At 31.6% G+C, this 24,073-nt stretch overlaps 1 protein-coding gene across 1 annotated transcript in view; it reads right to left on the bottom strand.

Annotated features, from left to right (window-relative positions):
• The window catches only part of LOC129230564 (small subunit processome component 20 homolog), a 141,772-nt gene that overhangs the window by 3,457 nt on the left and 114,242 nt on the right, over positions 1 to 24,073 (bottom strand). Inside the window, exons 49-60 of the mRNA XM_054864969.1 lie at positions 23,859 to 24,029; positions 21,413 to 21,544; positions 21,215 to 21,325; positions 19,082 to 19,234; positions 11,071 to 11,190; positions 9,597 to 9,659; positions 9,034 to 9,165; positions 6,640 to 6,772; positions 4,866 to 5,023; positions 3,412 to 3,483; positions 2,760 to 2,927; positions 353 to 479 (exon numbers count right to left, since the gene is read on the bottom strand). Coding sequence (XP_054720944.1) covers positions 353 to 479; positions 2,760 to 2,927; positions 3,412 to 3,483; positions 4,866 to 5,023; positions 6,640 to 6,772; positions 9,034 to 9,165; positions 9,597 to 9,659; positions 11,071 to 11,190; positions 19,082 to 19,234; positions 21,215 to 21,325; positions 21,413 to 21,544; positions 23,859 to 24,029 — 1,540 coding nt within the window. The remainder of the gene's footprint in view (positions 1 to 352; positions 480 to 2,759; positions 2,928 to 3,411; positions 3,484 to 4,865; positions 5,024 to 6,639; positions 6,773 to 9,033; positions 9,166 to 9,596; positions 9,660 to 11,070; positions 11,191 to 19,081; positions 19,235 to 21,214; positions 21,326 to 21,412; positions 21,545 to 23,858; positions 24,030 to 24,073) is intronic.

The following is a 24,073-nucleotide window of genomic DNA, read 5'->3' as shown; positions in this document are numbered from 1 at the left end:
ATATAGTTAAAAACAAGGAAAAACTAACGAAATTATTTGAATAGTATTTTTAATTATTGTTTCACTTTCAATAATATTAAACAATGAAAGTGAGTTGAACAGAAAGAGTAAGGATGAATTCCTCAAAAAATGAATTCATGGTGCAAGAAATGACAAAAAAGAAAAAAAAAATATTACCGCCCTTTATAAGTTGACCACCTGTCTAAGTTGACCGCGAAAGTACTGCACCGCAAGTGGTCAACTTACACAAGTTTCACTGTACATAAATTAATAATAATAAATAATGACATCTCTGGGTTAATAAACATATCAGTGACATTGAGCAGTTTAGTTATAAATTCAGTTTACATACCAGCATGTTTTGAAGCATCAGAAATTTCTCTACACAATGGGAGAAGAGCTATGCTTAACACAGGCATTAATCTTTCTTTTCCTAATTTTTGAGCGATTGCAGCAATGAACATGAAAACGCATTTCCTCTGCAGAGAAAGAAAAAATGAAATCAAAACTGTGCAAAAAATAAATATATGAAATGAATGATTAGTCAACGTTTAAAATATTTTTTTTTTAGCATGAACAACATGTTTACAGTATGATCAGTAGAATTCATACTTACTAAATCTCTTTTTTAATTTAAAAAATTGTTTAAAAAAAATAAAGTTAAAATACATAACTTGCAAAGGCAAGCTAAAAATTAAGCGAAATTTCACGAAAAATTGCCTTTTGTATGAGAAGGACAGCTCACTTTTGGATTGTTCTGGGGGGGGGGGGGGAGGAACACCTCTGTTTTCTACATGATTATAGTAGAACTAGCTACGATAATTAGACGCATGATGCAGGGGTCGGAAGGGTGATTTCAAAAATTTTAGGACATTTTTAGGACAACAAAAATAAGTTTTTTTTAAAACTTAAATGTAATTTATAAGCTTGATTTTCATAGTGGATGATAAAAAGGTTTCAAATTCAATCTTGAAAATTACAATCAAATGGATTCAATCTTTTATTCTTCAACACAGTGACAAATTTTAAAGTATATACCACATACCAGTAGGATAAATGTATGTCCAATTGCTTCTTTACTTGTCTTGTTGTTGTTTCATGAAAGTGAATTACAAAGAACGATGAAAAAATATCCTTAATAAGGAGGGATTTAAAGTAAGGTGCAAGTCCAAAATTTTATGTGTACTGAACTTAAAACTTCTGCTTCCGAAATTTTATCCTGGAGTGAGTTTGGAACAAAAGCTTTGGATAGCTTCATCATAATAAATTCGTTTTCAGTAGAAGACGAAGAACAAGGAATAAAAAATACAGCTTGATTTTTCAAGCTACTTGTCAACCTCTTTTGTTTCACCGCTTCAGCACCAGACAATACCTGCAAAAATTCTTAATGATCAATATTAGAAAGATAATGTTCAAACAGGAAGAATTCTTTAAGTTCATCCTTTTCTGCATGGCACCATGTGTTAATCTTGCATCCATTTCTGTCTGCTTTTACAAACCACAAAGAGGAGAATTTTGTTTCCCGTGGCATTTTAATAAATCAAATTACTATTTACATATTTAAAGCAAAAGGTTAGTGACTAAATTTACAAATTATATGAGCAAGAAATAATTCAACTTCACTGAACAGAAAAACAAAGCAAACTGATCCTTTGTACCAGAGGCGGGAGATAGGGACAGAAAAGTTATAATTTTTATTTTCGATTCCTAAATTGGAAAATAAAAGAAATAAATGAACCATAAAAAGTGGGGGAGTGGTCCTCCCCCATCCCCACCACTGCATTATACTGTAAGAACAAACCAATGCTCAAATCGCACACAAGATAAGCACTATAAAAATTAAAATAAATATTACTTCCCACCTGGGGACAAATCATTTAAATTTTGCTCTAAATAAATTTTTCAAACCAAGTGTTTACATTTCGGTTCTAACTCAACAAATTGCATTTATTTTATTTCAGTTAGCTGTAATACCTTTCACCCAGAACTGCAATTTGAGAGAAGGAGAGACTGCTTCAACCCTCCCTGGTTCACATATTTTTCATTCTTTTCAAAGGCAAAAAAAAAAAAAAACAGATCATGTTCCTTTCCCCAAACTCTTTTTCTGCTAAATTTGCTGAACAGCTGTTTTTAATTTCTTTATTTTTATATATTTTTTGCAGAAGAGGAAAGTTTACAAGAGTTGCAAAGTATAGATAAAATAAGCTGCTTTATATTAAGCATGTGTTTTGGTTAACTGCCCTCTCCTTCACCAGAAAAAAACAGCCGCAGTATAGGTTCTTCTTTGTTTCTTTTTTAGAGAAAATTTCTTAGGATCTACAAAGTTTATTTTATCCTAAAATATAGGCATATCATCATGAAAAGTTTCATTTTTTGGTTGAATTTTATTTTTATGCATGAGTAGGGAACAAATAATAAAAATTTTAGGACAAAACTCAAAAGTTTAGGAATTTTAGGATTTTCAGGACAACTCCTACCCCTGCATGATGTCACGCTTTGGGGGGGGGGGGGGGTTATGAAATTTAGAGTTTGTGACAAGGGGGAGGGAGAGATTACAAGAAGTGTGACATCACATTTTCAAAAACAATATGCTTATAAAAAACAACATGACGTGTTTTAAAAGGGGATGGGGGGGAGGCATCCCTTGAGTGAGAGGTGTGACACAGGGAAATGGGGGTCAAATTTGTCGAGAAAAAATGTAACATCATTTGTGGACAACTCCTTAGATCAAATTCATAAGACCAACAGAAACTCAATACCTTTTCAGAATTCACTGGAGTTTCAGCAACTTCTTTTTTTGCTTCACGGCACAGTTTGCGGACCATCCAAACTAATGTGACTTCAACATCATTCGAGTCGGTATTTTTACAAGTAGATTCAGGCAATGTTGATATGACTCTGGCTAAATAGACTAAGTTTCGAATAACCTAAAGTTATACAGTGAATAAGTTTTATAAATATTCAACACAATACTCAATAGCATTTTACTGAAAAAAGTTAAAAACAAATTATTCTACAATGCTTTTTAAAATGCAACTGACTCAATTTAAAGGATATTCTATTTTTATTTAAAAATATTATTTTTGAAAATTCTTACCCCTGAAAATGATATTTAGTTTCATTGAGAGAGAAAATTAAAAATGTAGGCCATTTTATGCTTACTGTTGATTTGAATTTTTTTTTTTTTAATAGCTAGTGAATGAAGTATAAATTGTCCGGGATTAAAAATTAAGGTAGATCAATTTCAATATAATTGAAGGGCAATGTTTAAAAGCAAACAAGGGCTAGATTATATTTTTAAACTTATGAGCCATCAAATTTTGCAAGCAACTTTTCTGTAACTTTTAAAAATCGTCACAAGCAAATTTCAAACAAATACTTATATGCACAAACATAAATAAAATACATTACTTGTTGTCCAAGAGTTTCATTTAAGTATGGACTCTGAAGCTGTGTTGAAAAATCAGCAGATAGGTCTCTTAGCTGAAAAGAAACACATTTGTCAGTTAAGAGCTGAAATACTGCACTTCAGTACATTTCTGCTGAAAGATTTAAACACTTCTTAAGCACACACAATTCTTATTTCCTCATATTTAACATTTCGCCCCAGAAAACATTTTATATTCTTCTGCAGAAGTTCTTCTGCCCTTATACAGAAGTTTGGTAAGACCTCATTTGGAGTACGCTGTTCAGTTTTGGTCTCCTTATCTTAAGAAAGATATTAATGTATTGGAAAGGGTTCAAAGGTGGGCTATAAGGCTAATAAATGGACTTTCTCACTTAGACCATGATTCCAGGCTTAGAAGGCTAAAAATGTACAGTCTTGAGCAAAGAAGAGACCGAGGGGACATGATTCAGTTGTTTAAATTTATTAGAATGAAAGATGTTATGGGGCTGAAGTTTAGCATTAAAAACAGGACAAGGGGTCATTGTTTTGAGCTATTTAAATCTCAGGCTAACATGGATATTAGGAAAAATTATTATTATAGCAGGGTAGTGGAACTTTGGAACAGCTTACTGGAAGAGGTGGTAATGAACAGGGGAGTAGATAGTTTTAAGAGGGCCATAGATCTTCACTGGGGATTGTAAATTGACTAGGACCAGTCTAGCAGGGCCCAGAGCAAGTTGCTGGTCATCACTTTCGTATTTGTATTTGTATATTCATCAATACAATCTTAAGATTACATTACAATTTGGTTAAAGCAAGATGACTTTCGATGCGCTATTAAATTTGAGGTGCTAATGTTTTGGAACATGTGCCACATTTGGAATTAATTATGTAAATGGGCATGAGCAAAGCCTGTTATCTTAAGCTGGTTTAAGCCGGTAATTTAACAGGTGTTGGCATTCTACCAATATAAGAATTTCTTGTTCTTTAACCCAACCATAAATGAACCAAAGTCAAGTGTCCTGTTATGTGAGCCATACGTACAACTTTTTTAAAATATGAAAAATAACTACCAAGGCTTTATTTTTTATTCAACTTATTACAAAGGAATCCTTCTTTTTTTAAAAATCATTAAGTACCTTTCCCATTTCTGTATGGAAAGATGTTAAAAAATATTCATTTGTACTGTTCATAAAACAACCCCAAACTACAACATTACACAAAGGCAGATGAATAAATTTTAAATTAAAAAAGGCAAGCATGTGTGTTTGGAGCACTAATAAATCTGAAGTTGTTTGAGATGAATCTGTAAATAAAATCACTTTGTGTTTTGCTAGTACAATGGAGCTAAGAGCAAAAATAGTAATTTTTCTAGCACATATCTCTTAACTTCCTTGCACTGAAAAAGAGAAGCTGGCCATTTTTAGCTCTGAAATGCATGGAAAATGAATGTAAGACTTCAAAAGCAATATCATACCTTTTGCTTATTATTCAAGAAAATCACAGATTTATCTTGTTTACATATAGCAATTTGAATTTCTTCAACTTCATAACACGAAAAGAGCAATCCAAATAGCTGACTGACTGTTAAACGAACCCACATGTGAGGGTGCAAAATAAGTCCTTGTAATTTTTCTGAAAAATAAAATAAAAATGACTTTTTAGTAACCATAGTAAAAGCTAAGAAAATCAGGGTTGTTTGGTTTAAACCATGGTTTAAATCATGGTTTAAACCAATTGGTTTAAAAAAAAAAAACCATGCGGTTTTTAAAAAAAAAAAGCCAAAAAAAAAAAAAAAAAAAAAACCATTTTACAGGTTTACATTGATTTCCCCAAACATATTGAAAAATGTAAAATTCCATTTATGCTAAGTTCCTAGCTAAGTTGCAGAGATAAATACTAAAATTGCAAAGTTGCTTCTTCAAAATGTATTACAAGCTTTAATCAAAAAAAAATATTAATATATTTTTTATTTCATATATGTGCCATAAAGCAGATTTCAGTCAACTTCCATCATTATGCTTAATTTGCATGATTAGTTAAGATTTACTAAGGATTGAATCTTTTATTGTAGATGCAATCCATTATATTGCTCACTCCTGTTGCAGGGGTGTGACATTTTTGCCCATTTATTTGCACTTTCCTTTAATTTTAACTTTGACTTGTAAGGTAATCAACAGTCTAACTTAATTGTTTGCACCTAAAAATTAAGATTTGTTCTGCAGGTGAACACAAATAATATTTTTTGAATCAAATTTTAAAAAAAAAGTTTATACTTCACTTATATAACGTTTTTGGCAAAATTTTTTTCTTGAAATAGAATTTGCTACACATTTATTTGTTCTAAAGAGTTTGCATTTAATATTTTTTAAACTTCAATGCTGGATGCAACATGTATGCCAGTAAATAAGCTGTAATTTAAGCCATGTTACACCAATTTTTGTATTTTTGATTTGGTTCTTTGTTTTAGCGATAGTCGATATCTTTTCCAAGTCTTTCCAAAATAACAACAGAGTCGAATATAGGGCAGCACTTCTTTTTAAAACTTTGTCAGTACAACAGCAATCGATTTTTTGACTGTTCAATCATGTACTGTTGTACATTTTTCTTTACTTCAATATTTGCGACATTGTGTATATAAAAATCAGCATTATGTAAGATCAGAAAGAAAAAATATGAAAATTGTTCTTTTGAAAATATTATGCTTAAAAATATAACTGTTACCTTTATTCGATAATTATTCATATTATGTTGGTTTTATAAAGTTTTTTTCTAGGATCTTCATTATATTTTATCTTACCCGCATCACAACCACTTCTTGAAGTATTTCGTATCATAAAGGGTCTATAAATATACATGCATACTAATATGTTAATCAAGTCAAACATTTCAATCAATACTTCCCTGCAGAAAGCTATTTTAATTATTTAATTTAGTTACAAGATTCTGTTCTTATCTCTTTAATTAATCAAGAAATTAGGCATAATGTGACTATTGAATAACTGTTAATTACATGGAACCTTCATTACCTTCCGAAAATTAATTGTTTTTCTCGCAAATAGTATTTAAACCAAAAAAGCCCGGTTTAAACAAAAAAAAAAACCTGGTTTAAACCCCCCCCCCCCAAAAAAAAAAACGTTTTTTTTTTTTTGTTTTTTTTTTTTTTGAAAAAAAAAAAAAACGGTTTTTTTACCAACCCTGAAGAAAATATGAAATTTTTTATTTATATCCTCTAAGGAATGTATATTTACCAAATAGAATAGTTAACTGCACTCGAAATCCGACGTTCTTCATCACATGGCAGTGAGACAAAATTTTTGTCAATGAATTTAAATGGTGGTACAAGAAATGGTCAGCACATCGTTCATCTGTACTACTTTTTGTCTAGAAAAATTAAACACAATGTAATTACATTAATCTAGCTTATAAGTATAGGGTGTTTTTTTAAGAGGTATAGAACTTCAGGTTCAAATAAAACACAGTAAAATGTTGTCAATTGCTATGAATTTGGTTTTATTCGAAAGATGGTTCTTTGCCATTTTTATTTAAATGTGATTTCTGGCACATGGCCACCTCAACTGGCTCGGAGAAAGTCCAATTGGGAAGTTCAAATTTCTCACTTTTGCAGCAAAAGAGGCCGTATGTCAGGGATAACGTGGCGAATGTTCTCTTCCAATGCATCAATCGTCTGTGGCTTATCGGTGTAGGCCAGAGACTTCATATAGTTCCACAAATAAAAGTCCAGCTGTGTTAAATCGCTTGATCTTGCGGGCCAATTAATGGGACCATTACGCAAAATTATTCATTCACCAAACGTTTCTTTTAATAAATCTATTGTGTCACGAGCTGTTTGGCATGTTGCACTGTCTTGTTGTCATTCATGATGGAATGGCAAACCAAACTAAACACAAAACAAGTGATAGCTTTCAAAATGGCATACATATCAAACAGTGTTGCCAACTTAAAGTTCTATACCTCTAAAAAAAACCCCTTTAGTATATTTATTTCAAAGAAATTTTTAACAATACTTTTCCCAATCATACAGGAGCACAGTTAAAAATGGATAAATGTTTCATATGAGGCATCCAAAAACAAAACATTTGAGATAATAAGTGAAAAAGCATACCAAATACAATTTTGGCTTTTATCTTTGGATAATATTCATATGCAGTACTTCTGTATTCTTTTATTATATGCTATACTGCATACTATGATTCACATTTAAAACATTTTCTTAAAATGTTTAGGTAAAATCCATTATGAAAAATTAGCAGGTGTCTTATTACTAAAACGTCGAAATTCAAATTATAAATACAGTGGCACTCCAATTATCTGAACAATGATTATTCGGAGCACTTTCAGAATTTCAGGAAAAACGCAATAAAGAAACGTACTGCGATTCCCAAACTATTGGTTCCGTTTACACGTTTCGTTGTCCTTCCCTCCGAGAAGCTAATATAGACGCAGCACAAACACAATTGGGATGATGAGTCCCTGTCTGATAATGCAGTTCTATTAGTGGCTTTTAATGTACAGCACTTGTAAGTACTAAACATGTAAAAATGTTACCTTTTCATTTCATTAATTAGAAGTTCTTTTTCTTTGGAATTTTTTTTTCTTCTAATTTCAATATACAGTGAAACCTCGGTAACTCGACACGCGGATAATTAAACTACTTTGGTAACTCAGCATTTATTTTTGTTATAGTTTGCCAAATGCTAATTTCAATGGATAAAAACCTCTGTAACTTGACACACATTTGCAGAAACTCCTATAAGTTGACATCTAGTTGGTATTGTAGCCTAATTTTTGCTATCAACATTCTTTCATATTAACCTCTTTGCAAAATTTAACGCAGCGGTTTCTTGGTCAGTCAATCTTTTTCTGGAAAGCTCTGCTAGAGAATTTCATCATTTACCCACAGGCGTTAGCCACCACACACTGCTGTTAGTGCAATTCTAAAAGGCTAAGGGTAGGATAAATGTACCCATGGAAATCCTTTGGAGAAAGAAGGTACCATGACATGTTTTTTGCACTTTTGCTCACATGTTGTAAGCAGGACTTTTTATTTTTACAGACCTGACTGACAAGAAACTTTTACACCTCTTCTCAAAAATTATGGATTTATTACTCATGAAGCATTCCAATATTGTTTGTGATTTTATTATGTAATTTTCAAAAAAAGAAAACGGAAAGGAAATTGATTTACTGGAATTCATTTTCAAAATGTGAATGTTAACATTAGTAATTATAGGTGATAGAGAAATCCTTTAGGAATTCAAATAATGGAATCTCAGTAAGTTGAAATCCGCTTACATCGACAAGTTCACATGTTCCCTTTGGGTGTCGAGTTATCAAGGTTCCACTGTACATACAGTTATATCTTAAAATATCACCTTTTTCAGAAAAAATCCAATTATCTGAATTTTTGGTTGTCCGGTTCCAATTGATTCGGAAAATTGGAGTCCTACAATATCACTGAATTTCATAACATCTATTTTATTCCATGGCCCCTACCATACTGTGGATAGTCCGATATAACTATTCTGAAGATAGAATCTAATATTTTACATTAAGCAAAAATACAATTAATGGGGGAAAAAATGCCTTTACGACATAATCAAAACAGCAAGAAATATTTTTACCTCCTCAGCCTGTTCACTATCTATGAGTCTAATATAAACAGGCAGTATTTCAGACAGATGAGTTTCAAACTCTTGCTGTTCAACCTCAGCAAAGAGGCCACAAATTTGAAAGCCCAAACGTTTATGTGACATCTGAAAAAAAGAGTTGTGATCACTCATAACACACAGTAAAAATATTCTGACGGCTATTTTTAAAAATAAAGATATATCTTTCACAAGCATTCAATTCAAAATACTTTTGAATTTCATAAAAGTACACCTTTTTCATTTGATTTTATTGAATTTTCTAATTCTGAACAGGGTTTTGTTCATAAACCAAATGATCAAGACTCATTCAAGCAATACATATTTTTTCAGTCAAGTTTAAGAATCAATTCTTGTTTTTCCAAATTTGCTAATTACCTTAGCTGTCAGGTAATTCAGCTAAATATTTAAAATTAGCAGTAGCTTAAATACAAGTCAGCAAACAAGGAACAAAACTAATGCAAAAAAAGAAAGAAAAAAAGTTATTAAATTAAAAATAGAAAAAAGCATAATCTTTGAAAAAATGTACTTTTCTCTACCTTTTTAGCTTGTAACCATGCAGCAGGAATTGAAAACAATGCATTTCTTACATCATGACCAGCCTGAAAGAAAACAATGAATCAGATACTTTTGTCATTTCTCTGTTTTTTAATCATCATAAGTTTTAAAAGTTTTTTAATTTATTTTAACTAATTACTCTAAAACACTATAGAATCAGAAGTCACAACACACTTTGGGTGCTAATTTCTCCAGAGTTCTAGAGAAATATTTAAGAAGTTATTCTACACCTTCAGCCATGTGAAGGACATGATTGAGTTTAGTGATCAACGAGACAGGTAAAAAGTACCCAATATGTTTGTGGGCCACCAGAACCCTTCCTACAAAACAACTTCTTGTTTACATACATATATACACATAAATTATTAATAAGGATATACACATAAATTATTAATAAGGATATCATTTTATATAAAACTATTATTCCCTAGCTCAGTGGTCCCCAACCTAGGGACAATCGTCCCCAAAGGGGTAGTTTGGCTTCTCAAGGGAGAAATAAATTTGGGAGGGGCAACAGGGTGGGGGGGTGGGGTGAAATGAGTACTTAAAAACAAAATCATAATAATAAAAAGACTGAATACTGAAATTGAAAATTTACATGAAACTGATTGTTAAAGGTTCAGACATAGTCACAAGTAAAAAAAAAAGAAATTAAAGTTCAGAAGCTTTTTCTTCACATGCCTTGATTGAACCTAAATGAAGTATTTTATCATTCATCGTCAATTTTATGAATTTTCTAATTCTAATTATTTTTTTAAATTTCTAGTGACAGTGCTTTTACTCCCCCCTTTTGATTCCAATTCAAAAACGAAAAAGAAAACAAAATCATAAAAAATGTAATTCTGTTTTTTAAAAGTATGTCAATTATCTTAATTTAGTACTTTCCTTCAAATACCTCTCAGTTTATTTTGGAAAGGAAAGAGGGGGGGGGGGGGGGGAATGTAACAAAGGTACTACTTTATTTATTTTTTATAGTTTAAGAACGATCGGATGAAATAGCTTTATCATGTACATTTTTCATCAAATTTAAATTAGACATTGACGTTTTATGTAATATCGATGTTAAGTATTCGAAGAAGAAAACAGAGAGGAGAGTTGGGCACTCAATATAGAATTCAGGATAGATGTCACTCAATCCATAGAAGTGGGTAGGAATGGTTTAAAAAGATAGGGAACCACTGCTCTAGCTCAAACTACTTTTAAACTGAGTACTTTCTTATTTACACAATGAGAGTCCAACTCCTTGAAGACTATATTTTACCAATTACATCAAACTTTTAGAAAAAAAAAAAAAAAAAAAACACAGCTCTGATTTCATCCTTTAGTGCTTGACTACTTATTAAAAAAGTCTGTTTACAAAATCAAAACATAGGTTGTTTAATTAAAATACTCCCAAGGTAAAGAAATATAATTGAAAATTTTATAAATGAAAATAATTCAAAAGTAAACTTTTACCTTCGCAAGCAATTTCTTAAGACATTGGGCAGCCATTTTTCTACATTTTGGAGATTCATCATTGACTAATCTAGCTGCTAGAGGAACAAGAAAAAGAGCAGCTTGTTTTCTCACAACATCCTAAAAATACATAAGTATATTGCAAACATTTTTGATTAAAAATTTTTTGGGAAAACAATAGTAATTTTTTTAAAGTCAGGACCAACAGAGTATGATGAGTGCATATTTGCCTCAAATTAAACATTCAACTGAACTGAATACCAACATTAACAAAAAGAGTAAAAACAGGTACCCATCCCACCAATTATGAACATGTGCAGAAACGGAATAAGAGTAATATCAAATTATAGCATTAAATGCAGCTTTTTACATCACTAAAAAGATGGTAATTTGATGAGACAATAATTAGTTTTTTATTTAGTTAGATTCAACAAAAATGTTATTTCTGGTTTATTTGGAACTTTGTTACAATCATTATTGACCCCAGAACATTTTTTGCAAACACACTTAAAAGCTTAACAAAATTATATTTATTTGTCAATAGATGTGAAAATAAGAAATATTTTAGTTATCAATTTTAAGGCAGACATGAGCAGTTTTACAAGAAAATGCTATGCTGCTTATTGTAGCATCCAGAGACTGCAGCTTTACTCTTGTTCAGGGGTGAAAGTTGCAAAAATTCTCAAGACGAAAATTTTTAAAATAGATAGGAGACGTGTAACTAATTTGGCATTTAATTAAAGAAAAAAGATAGAATAAAGCACTGTTCAAAAATACACAATAGCATTATTGCCAACCTTCGAAGAAGCAAAAACAGGAGATTCTACTAGAGGTATATAGGTGATCTACCAGGGACATATCTTCACAACAGAATTAATAAATTATGCTTTTAAATAACATGAATACAAAATTTAAAGTGAAATGGGGATTTTTTGCAGATGTAAGCAAGCTGCAAGACAAACATACTGCAAAGGAAAAACCAAATAATAAGGAATGAATTTGCTTTAAGTTTTGTACATTCCCCAGTCTCTACCAAAAAAGTTGCTACAAAAATTTAATTGCTAAAATCCGAAAAAAAAAAAGTCAATAGATGAAAATAAAATATAAAATAATTAGGTTTAGGGTAGCACATGTTAAAATAACTTCAAACTTTCAAAATAATTGAAATATTTTCAAGATGCAAAAGGATTGAAATCTGCTGCAATTTTCGGCAAAGCACGTGCTTCGTTGAACATACAATGTGGAAAGCTTCCAAAAAATTAATTTTTACTGAATGAGCTATTAACTGGAAAAAATATTGTTTCCTGACATTGGTAGATTAAAAAAGGGCGCCATCTATTGATAAGAAAATGAAACTTTTAAACGATTGACTGAAAAAACTGCAAAAATGGGAGAAAATCCTAAAAAACGGGAAATCGGGAGATGGAAGCAAAAAACGGGAGTCTCCCGCTAAAAACAGTAGAGTTGGCAAGTATGCAATAGTAACAAATACAATGAAAAATTATGACTCTTTTTTAAGAAACAAAACAATAATTATTTCACTTAATTTAAGAATAATTCATTTTTTTATAATTAGGTAATGAACAGCAGTTTTCACTCAAACATTATCAGGGGTGTGCACAGGGGGCAGGGCCAGATTTAGGGGAGGGCAGGCGAGGCTACTGCCCTGGGGCCTCCACTACAAAGGGGCCCCCCCACAGTAAAATTTTTACAAAATATCCTAACTTTTAATGGGGGTCAGCAAATTTTACATTTTTTCTTCCAATCCCTATGCATCAAAATATTCAGAAATATATCAAAGTATCGGATATTTTGGAAAATATGATCTTTTCGAACCCTGATTAGGGGCTTCCACTTCTTCGTTGCCCCGAGGCCTCCACACTTCCAAATCCGGCCCTGGGAGGGGGGAGGGGAGAAGGGACACCTGTTGAACAGGGCCTGAGTTAGGAGGAGGCCTAAGATTTTTAAAAGGGGTGAAATACATGTAGAAATGTAGAGGTAAACAATACGGAGGGAGGCCCATAAAAGTCATTTGTGACAGGCAAAAAATTTCTCTGCACATGCCTCAATATGATCACAAAATACAAATTAAATAAATTAAAAAAAATTAATAATAAATCTTAGATTTGACTCATTTTTTGAACATTTATTACTTTGTAACTTCCAATTCAGTCTCACTCAGTTTCGATTTTTTATAAGATCGAAATCTGCCAAAAGACTGAAAACATGTTCCCCTGCTCTTGTTTCAGACCGTTTGTCTGAAATAGCAATAACAGAGCTGGAAGTAGTAAATTGCCATCAGATCAGAGAATTCCATCACATTTTACTTTAAATGTAGCTTTACCGCTTGAAGTTTTTTTGATGATCTGATTGTAATAGTAGAATAATAAATAATAATTAGCTTGAAAGTTAGAAATAATAAAAACATAAAAAAATACAAAATAAAAACAAGTCAGAATTTTGCACAAGCAGCTATTTACAACTTCATAGTCGCAGGCAATAGAAAAATTATTGAATTAATCTTCATAATCTTTCTCTGAGTGGTGTGAATGATGATTCTTTGACCAGTTCAATTACTATTCAATAAGATAAATAAATACCTTTGTGCTGAACAGTCAAGTAAGACAAAAACAATGTTAGAAGAAGCACTAATTTGTAAATTACAGCAGACACGTGTTTTGGCGTTACAGGGAACGCCTTTTTCAATGCAAAAAATAATGAGCTTATGGATGAAAAGCCATCCGACAAAAGCCAAAAGCAGATAAGCATGCAGCTTAAAAGATAAAAAAAACGGATTAGCCAAACACCAATGACAAAGTTATAAACCGATCAGGAACCAATAGGAATGCAAGCCAAGGCCAAGAGCTTTCTCTTAGGTACGAACCCAGAAAGAAAGAAATTGGATAAAGATTAAGCCGAAGCTTAAACAAAAAGAAAAGAAATTGTCAGTAACCGTGAACCGCAAGAAAGGAAAAGCTGAATGGAAAACCATGAAATAAAATAAACAGAAACAAAAAATATTCGAAAAAAGGAAAAATAAAAATAAATAGAAGAAAATTGGAGGGGGGGGGGGGGAGGTTTCAATCAAGACAAAAAGGTAAAAATAAACAAAGGAAGATAGATAAAAATGAATGGGGAAAAAGGGGGGGGGGGAGGACAGTATTAAAGATATGGGAGTCAAATGTTAGAAAAATATGGAACTGCACTAAGATCGTTAACTAAGTTAGAACTGTTCCTCAAAGTATGAAAGGATTCCCAAAAGTCAAGATCTGATGAATTGGGGCATTTTTGGATAATCTGATAAGAGTTAAAATCAAAAGAGTGATTCGAATCCCAACAGTGTTGAGAAATACTAGACTTATTTAATTGTTGTTTTTTCACATAATTTTGATGCTCTTTCAAGCAAATTTTTAAAGTACGCCGAGTCTGTCCAATATAGGCAAGTTTACAACCACAATTAATTCTATAAATTCCACAACAATTAAGAGGGTGAATAGGATCTTTAAGAGAAGAGAATGAAAGTTTATTAATAGGAGAGAACACCACCTGGAATTGGAAACGTTTTAGAATCTTAGCAACCTGATAGCTTACAGATGGAAAGAATGGCAAAACAACCAAATTCTTTCTGATGAAGGTTCGGTTAAGAACATTAGTTTGGGATTTATTTGAAAGCTTTTTATAAATGGAATCAATCAAAGTTGGCGGATAGTCTCTATCAATTGCCACAGACTTGACAGCAGATGAAATAGTTTTTAACTCTTTATCACTAGGATCTTTAGAAATTTCAGCATATGGCCCAGAAGAAATCAAATCATTAGTTTTATCAACATAAGATGATTTGTCAAGAACAACAATTTGGCTACCCTTGTCAGCTTTGGTAACAACCAGATCAGAATTCGAAACTAAGTCTTTAACAGAATGACTAACAGTATTAGCAAATACAGGTTTAGAAATTTTCGAGTTAAAGTCAATATTCGTAATTCTCATGTAATGATAATTTTGCTGTGAGTGTTAATCCTTCTTTTCCAAAGCTTATTGCTCCTGTTGAGAAAGCTTTTAAATTTAGTGCCTTAAATTCCTCTCAAAAAGATTCCAATCGGCATCTTATAGCTTCGAATATTGACTTTAACTCGAAAATTTCTAAACCGGTATTTGCTAATACTGTTAGCCGTTCTGTTAAAGACTTAGTTTCGAATTCTGATCTGGTTGTTACCAAAGCTGACAAGGGTAGCCAAATTGTTGTTCTTGACAAATCATCTTATGTTGATAAAACTAATGATTTGATTTCTTCTGGGCCATATGCTGAAATTTCTAAAGATCCTAGTGATAAAGAGTTAAAAACTATTTCATCTGCTGTCAAGTCTGTTAAGTCTATTCCTTCAAATGCTAAACGCTCTGTTGTTCCATCTATTGCTAATTGTGCTAGATTTTATGCTTTACCTAAGGTGCATAAAGCTGGTATTCCTTTCAGGCCGATTGTTTCCAATATTGGTACGGCTTCGTACAAACTTGCAAAATATTTAGTCTCTGTGTTTTCTCCCCTTAGGAGTCACAATTTATTTACTATTAAAAATTCTGTTGAGTTTGTTAAAAAAATTCATAGTTTCGTTCCAAATAATCCTTTTATGGCTCTTGATGTTAACTCTTTATTTACGAACATTCCCGTTGAGGGTTCATTGTTATGCCTTCGTAGAAGACTTTCTGAATTTCATTTCACCAATACTGAAATTGAGGATTTAATTTTCCTTACCCGTACTTGTCTTAAGCAATGTTCTTTTGTTTTTAATGGGAAATTTTATATTATGTTAGATGGTCTGGCTATGGGAAACCCACTTAGCCCCATTCTTAGTGATATTTACATGCATTATTTTGAGGTTAAGCTGTTCCAAGAACTGCAGTTTCAATTTTATGTTCGGTATGTTGATGATTGTTTTGTTCTAATGAACCAGAATCATTTTGAGAGTGATGAGGTTTTATGTATTTTAAACTCCATTGATCCTCATATTCAGTTTTCTTGTGAGAAAGAACGGAATAATTGCATTTCATTTCTTGATGTACTTGTTTCTCGTACTGAAATTGGCTTTGAAACTACTGTTTATCGCAAACCTTTTGCTGTTTCCTTACCTCCTCATAGACTATCGTCTCATCCTCCAAATCAAAAATATTCTGCTTTCAATTCTTTTGTTCATCGCGCAATTAATATTTGTTCTTCGTCGGAACTTCTTAAAGTGGAACTTAATTATCTTAAAGCTGTGGCAATTGATAGAGACTATCCGCCAACTTTGATTGATTCCATTTATAAAAAGCTTTCAAATAAATCCCAAACTAATGTTCTTAACCGAACCTTCATCAGAAAGAATTTGGTTGTTTTGCCATTCTTTCCATCTGTAAGCTATCAGGTTGCTAAGATTCTAAAACGTTTCCAATTCCAGGTGGTGTTCTCTCCTATTAATAAACTTTCATTCTCTTCTCTTAAAGATCCTATTCACCCTCTTAATTGTTGTGGAATTTATAGAATTAATTGTAGTTGTAAACTTGCCTATATTGGACAGACTCGGCGTGCTTTAAAAATTTGCTTGAAAGAGCATCAAAATTATGTGAAAAACCAACAATTAAATAAGTCTAGTATTTCTCAACACTGTTGGGATTCGATTCACTCTTTTGATTTTAACTCTTATCAGATTATCCAAAAATGCCTCAATTCATCAGATCTTGACTTTTGGGAATCCTTTCATATTTTGAGGAACAGTTCTAACTTAGTTAACGATCTTAGTGCAGTTCCATATTTTTCTAACATTTGGCTCCCATATCTTTAATACTGTCCTTCCCCCCCCCTTTTTCCCCATTCATTTTTATCTATCTTCCTTTGTTTATTTTTACCTTTTTGTCTTGATTGAAACCTCCCCCCCCCTCCAATTTTCTTCTATTTATCTTTATTTTTCCTTTTTTCGAATATTTTTTTTTCTGTTTATTTTATTTCATGGTTTTCCATTCAGCTTTTCCTTTCTTGCGGTTCACGGTTACTGACAATTTCTTTTCTTTTTGTTTAAGCTTCGGCTTAATCTTTATCCAATTGAATTCTTTCTTTCTGGGTTCGTACCTAAGAGAAAGCTCTTGGCCTTGGCTTGCATTCCTATTGGTTCCTGATCGGTTTATAACTTTGTCATTGGTGTTTGGCTAATCCGTTTTTTTTTAATCTTTTAAGCTGCATGCTTATCTGCTTTTGGCTTTTGTCGGATGGCTTTTCATCCATAAGCTCATTATTTTTTGCATTGAAAAAGGCGTTCCCTGTAACGCCGAAACACGTGTCTGCTGTAATTTACAAATTTGTGCTTCTTCTAACGTTGTTTTTGTCTTACTTTACTATTCAATGTCCTAAAGTACAATTAAATTCATCACAGCATAAAACGTTACACCTGTCTTTTCCTCCCATTGACATTGCTACTGGCATTGAATCTAGGTTTTGAACCAAGGATGGAGCTGAAGTACTTAAAGAAAGTACTTTTTACAAATTTGAATGAAAGAATTTTGGAAAAAAAAACTTGAAGCTAAAGTTTTCTGTTTTCTGTTAGTATAATTCGCAGATAATACAATGTCAAAAAACAAAGTTGTTTTGATTTAACATACAATTTTGACAAAATAAAATAAAAATGGGAAAAAGTAAAAATATTTAAGGTATAGTCAAAATTAATCTAAAAAATAGTGATTTCCACTTGAAATCACGAAACAGAAAGTACAGGCAACAAAAAGGTCTCTACTGGTGAATTCTGCTGACAATAGAGATTCAACACACCAGCGTTGAGGAAAAAAAGCATAGATAATCCATGGCAGCAACAAATCTGCACCTCATTAATTTTGCTTTTTTAACAGATAATTTGCAGATAACACACAGGAAAATACGGTACATGAAATTTTGGGTAATTTTTTTCCTGAAATGGTTTATTTCCTGGAAAAATTTGAAATTTTTTTGAACAAAATGCTGTATTTTGGAATTTAGAATCTTTACACTCCAATGCTTTCTTTAAAAATATTTTTATTGCTCAATATCCTACATAAAAACAACTAACTTTGATAAAGCAGGGAACTACAAGATAATTTAATTCCCCTGTCCATTACGTATTACTTGCTTTTTCTTTTGATAAAATTAAATTTATATGCAAATGGCCTATCATTTCAATGTTTCCTGGGGCAAAGAATAAAATTAAAACATTTTACAAGAAAAAAGCATCAAAGTACAAGCAAAATTGCATAACTATATTACGTTTTTAAGATGCAGCCCTGCCCTGATTGCCCAAATGACGGACCTGTATGCAGGACTGAATTATACCCATAATTTTAATTAGTAAAAATATTTCAGCCCATCATATGGTCATTTAAAGTGTGTGCACATCACACCAATGTATAAATGCACATAGCAAATTAAAAAAAAAAACAACTTTCTGTTTTAAAATTTTAATTTATGTACATATTATTTTTAAAGAAAAAGGGAAAACCTCAAATGCTGTGGGGAAAAAAAAAAAAAACTGATTTACAAAAATCACAGCCTATCTAAAATTAATGGTTGAAGGGTAATTTAAACCGATTTGGATAATTTTTGGGGTTTTGAATGAACAAACTTGCTGCTTCTGTTTCATGACTGCTGCTGTTGACAGTTATAAAACAGAAAGGCTAATCTTTTAAATCGTAAACGTTTTATGTACATTTGTGTTAAAAAGAAGGAAAAAAGGGACTGCATGTATTTTAAAATGTTTATCATTTTACGTTTTGTAAGAAAACATAACTTCAACTACAAAAAAAAAAAAGTAGACAAAAACTGGTTTTTATCTACCTCCTCAAACTTTCTAGTATTTAACATCTCTCGTCACAGCAAAAATGTTGTATACATGAAATACATTCTATGAAGATTTAAGTATAGAACCAATTTTCTTATAACTCCATAAAGAAGTTTAATTTTACACATATGTATTTTTTGAAAGAAGATATACACAGAAAGAAATGAAAAGGATCTTACATCATTGAAAGAAGTTAACATCGAATTTACAATCTCAAATGCAGAAATTCGACCTGGTTCATGCGTATACTCTAGTTGTGCTATGAAGAAGGAAATAGACTTTATAAGATGTGTCTCTTTATGAGTATATTCCAGAATGTACTGCAAACAAACCTAGAAAAAAAATGACCCAGAAAAATAAAGCTTAAAAAAGTAGAACAAAATAAAAATCCATTGCTAAACGTTTAATAAAGCACAAAAATAGAATTCTACAAAATTTTCCAGGTTTAAGCATCAGTTAAGATAGTAACACAGAAAAGTTAAAATATGTGGGGGAAAAAAAAGGAACTCTAAGGGTATACATTCCATACAGTACAGTTTTCATACATATTCCATGAGCTGTTTCTTCCATACAAAAGTTACCAGTTGTCTAAAACTGTATACATAATTTATCTAAAGCAACAAGCACAAAGCTTAAAATGCTTGTTTCCTTCATAATTTATAATTTGCACTTGGTTGAAATTAGAGAATCGAAAAAATTTCTTCATCAGATACAAAATACATGGGTTAGGAAATCATATCCTAATACAGTCGACTCCCACTATAACGCGATTCGACTTACACAAAATGGCTATAACTCGAATTTTTCATAAGTAACGAATTTTAGAGTTGATGCGAATTTTTCGTCCACTACACGATTTCTTTTTGGATGGAAGTATCGGCTTCATTATTGGCCATTAAATATTGATTTCATGAGTGTTATTACATCCCTTTGAGCATCACTGATAGCTTGACAGCGAAAGTTCCTACACCAAACTAGCCTAAAGTTGATGAAATATAATGGCACGTTAGTGGTACCTTCATCTAAAGTTTGTGAAGATGGGTAGAAAAAAAAGTTTCTGATTAAAGAAAAAAAATGCTCTTCCGTATGTACAACTAAAAGTCAAAACGAAGAGATATAAATAAAAGTTTAGAACTTATTTTCAATAATGAAGCTTTTTAGAGCAGTCTAACAAAGTAAATATTAAAATGGAAGCTGCTCTTGTATTGTGTATTAAATAGACCAGGAAGAAGGGCTGTTGCCACAAATTGAAACTTTCTTATAAAAGAAAAGGCGAAGCAATCATATTTAAGAATGGATTAGATAAGAATAACGATCTTAGAATGGAGCATAAATCAACTTTATCTTCATTTTTTAAATCCAGGGGTGATTGTGAGTTCATCAAAAAAATACCTGAAAGTTTTAAAGCGAGAACGGGGGGGGGGGGGGGGGGGGTAATCTTTGGCCCCTATTACTTAAGTGCACCTTTGCCATAGTATTAAATGTATTAAATAGATCTGAGTCAAAATATTGTGTGTACATTTGGTTAAATTTTTAATGGGTTACAAAGTTACTTTTGAGCTGGTGTTATATAAATTATCTTGACATTTGTCCATCTTAAGGGATAGGTGCCCATCTTAAGGCTCTTGCAGGTATATTTGATGAGTATTATATAATTTAAAAAGATTGCGGAGGTAGGGAGATAAAAGCATAGCAAAAAAAACACATAATTCTGGTATTTTCGGACATAAAAATACCGGAAATTCGGTAAAATACCGGAACACAATCACCCCTGTAAATCATAAACATTGTTATTGTATTAACTTTACAGCACTACTATAGTGCAGCATTTTATTGGTACTACATACTGTATGTACAGTAAGGTTTTATTTTATGTCTTTCCCACCCATTCAACCCAGTGATCCCTCCCATTTTATGCATCTTACGGTATTTCATGTTGAATATTTTTTTTATTTTTTAAATACAGTATAAGTTCAATTCTTTATATATGAAACTGGATAGTTGTCGAATGCTTTAAAGGAGCTTGAGGAATGTTTATAAGTGTCTAAAAGAATTTGGTATGCTTCAAAAAACGTTTTATACATATGTTTTTCCACAACGTCAAATTTCGACTTACGCGAGGAGTCTTGGAACTCATCCCTCACGTAAATCGGGACTCGCCTGTATTTGCCAAGTTAACTAAAATCTCCAAAACTTAAAAATGCTTAACATTTCTCCAGTTTCTAGGTCAAGTTCTAAAAACTGGTTAGAAATATTTAAAGAGAAATGCTTTTAATTTTTAAAAATTTGTTTAAGACAAAAAAAAGAATTACTTGTCTGCACTGGGATTTAATATACTCCTGCTCTGCAGTGATGGCCATTTCAGCAACTTTACTCAAGATTCCTCGGAGTTCTGGTGCTTTTAACTTTTTTGACAATATTGCCTGTCAATGAAGAAGTAATTAATACATTAGTAGAAATTTATATACAAAACAAAGCATTCAAACACACAAATTCTGAAAACTCAATACCTTCAAAAGTGAAAAAGCTGTTGCTTGTCTAGTGTAGTCATATATGTCCTGTTCGATATAACTAAGAAGTGATTGGAGCTGCTCTTCACTTAATTCATGATAACTTGTATCTCTTACCAGCATTGTAAGCATCTAGAGAACAAAAATGTTATCTGGCATTAAAATAAAAGCATAACATTGTGGTACAATGGGGTGGTTTCCTTCAGTCAAAAGTACTACTTTTAATCACTGAAATTGATAGAATGAGTAAAAAAAATAACATGGACCCAGAAAATACTTTCATTTTCCCAACAGTTATGTTTTAATAAATTTTTTAAAATGTCCGATTTTGAAAACAAGGAGTGGTCTTTATGACATCACAAATGACACCAATTTGGAGCCTCTTTCTACCATGTTTCCACGTTATGATAATCAAGAAGTGAATTAAACATTGCGCTCTACACTTGTTATCAACCATATCATTGCCAATACACATGAGTAAATATGCGAATTAAATATTTTGCTCTGTGGTTCGCAACACTGAATGGCATTTCATCATTTGTGATGTCACACAGCAAAAGTGTAAACAATGAAAGTGCACAGATTTTAGTAATTTTTTAAAAATATTAAACTTAAACAAATTATTTTAAAAATGGTCAGATCCTATGTTTTTAAACATGTTCTTTCAGAAAAAAATACTTTTAAAATTTTGGAAACAACCCCATTGATAACAATCTTTTCAGAGACTGCACGAAAAGTGGAATAAATTTTAAGTGAAATTAAAATGTAAAATGAAAAATTTAAATGATATATAAAAGATATCAATAATGTATGCAGTATAGGGTGGTTCAAAAATACATGTAAAAAGAAAAAGTTTCTCCTGGATAACAGGACACCCCTCAATATTTTTAGATTTGTAAATATTAATATACTGCAAGAATTTTAGTTTTCTATTTCAACTGAAAGAGGGTACTCAACTCTTTACACCAAACTTCATACCTATGAGGAAGGTGATTAAAAAATATATTAAACGGAAAAAACAATGCTACATATTATAATATACACGAGTAATATGCATATACATTCAGTAAATTACTGCCCAGTATCCAGGGCTAAAGCATAAATACATGAAATACACTGCCAGCTCAGTCATTTCCAGCCGAGGACTGCAGTTTCGTGCTTATTAGCACTCATCAGCCCAGAATTCGCACAGACCAGTTTGCTACCAGTTTGTTTGGCAAGCATGGCTTCCTTAAGAGGTTTCCCCTCTCCAGCTCAGTCACTTTCCTATGCCAGGCTGATGAGTGCTAATAAGCACGAAACTGCTGTCCTCGGCTAAAAATGACTGAGCTGGCGGTGTATTTCATGTATGCATATACATTGTATTAAAACAATTATTTACAAAAAAACAGCTGGGGAAATTAAATGTTTCTAAACTTTTAGCATTTTCTATACTATGGCTAATGTTAAATTAAAGGTTCATTGAGCACCCTATTAAAATTTGAGTAAGAAGCTAAACCATTTACAGCATAATACTATAAATATGTCTGAAAAAAATTAGGGGTGTCCTGGACTTTAGCTCGAAAAACTTTTTTTTGAACCACTGTAATGCAGTAGTTCAATGAAAAACATTTGATCGTAACTAATATCAAGGGTATATAAGATTACAAATGAACTGCAAAAATGAATAAATAATTTTTTTTTTTTTTTTTATTTCCAATGGCTGGCAGCAAGAAAAGGTTACAAAGAACAAAATGGAAAAAAAACAAACACAATACACAGAACAAGGAACAATACAGAAACAATAGAGTGAAATATTTAGCTGCCGATACGCTCTCTTGCTTCCCAATAACGGTGAATAAATAAAATAAAATGAAGTAATAAATATACAAATAAGTAAATGTCTAATACTGCTACATATAGTTGAACCTTTTAACAGTGAATGAGAAAAGATATGAACTGTAAAATAAAAAACAACGAGCAAAAAACATTGTCAGTTGCTTTTCTTAATCCTAAATTGTTACGAAAAATTGTACACAAATAAAATTGTATTTATTAACTACTAACTCAGTGATAAAAATTAAGAATTTATTGGAAGTAATAAAAAAATTTATTTTGGTCACTAACTCGATCTTAGCTTTAATAAAATATATCAAATTGCTATCAATCAGAAAACAGAATAAGTACCAATATTTCAAGTAAAAATCTATTTCAAAAAATATTGCTCCACTAAATTTGAATGAGTACACTTTTGCTAAAATGTAAAAAAAAATTCAATAAGGTAAATAGGCAAACTTTGTACACTTGTTTCTGAGTTACAAGAATCCCCTTTTCAATAGAAAAGAAGTGAGCTAATAGACGCAAAGACAATTTAAATACCATAACAAAATAGCCTATTTATATTGTTGTATTTTCTTGGACATAATATCTACTTCACCAGTTAGGGAAATATTTAAAATATACTTACTTTAAAGCACATCACTATCATTTCAAAATTGTCCCCCTGGGCCATCCCCACAGCAGCATATTTATTTATAAGAATAAACAATGAGTTTACAATCTTTTTAGTCAGGGTTTTCAAAGATGGCAATGGATATTTATAGAGAGGCAAAAGGCAACGCAATGATGAAGTTGTAATCTAAGTAAAGAAAAAAGAATAATAATGGAACTACTGTTAAAACA

Source organism: Uloborus diversus, chromosome 9 (assembly GCF_026930045.1).
Source record: "Uloborus diversus isolate 005 chromosome 9, Udiv.v.3.1, whole genome shotgun sequence".
In the NCBI taxonomy this organism is placed as follows: Eukaryota; Metazoa; Arthropoda; class Arachnida; order Araneae; family Uloboridae; genus Uloborus; species Uloborus diversus.
The sequence above is the reverse complement of the archived record's forward strand: the minus strand, read 5'-3'. Positions and strand labels throughout refer to the sequence as shown.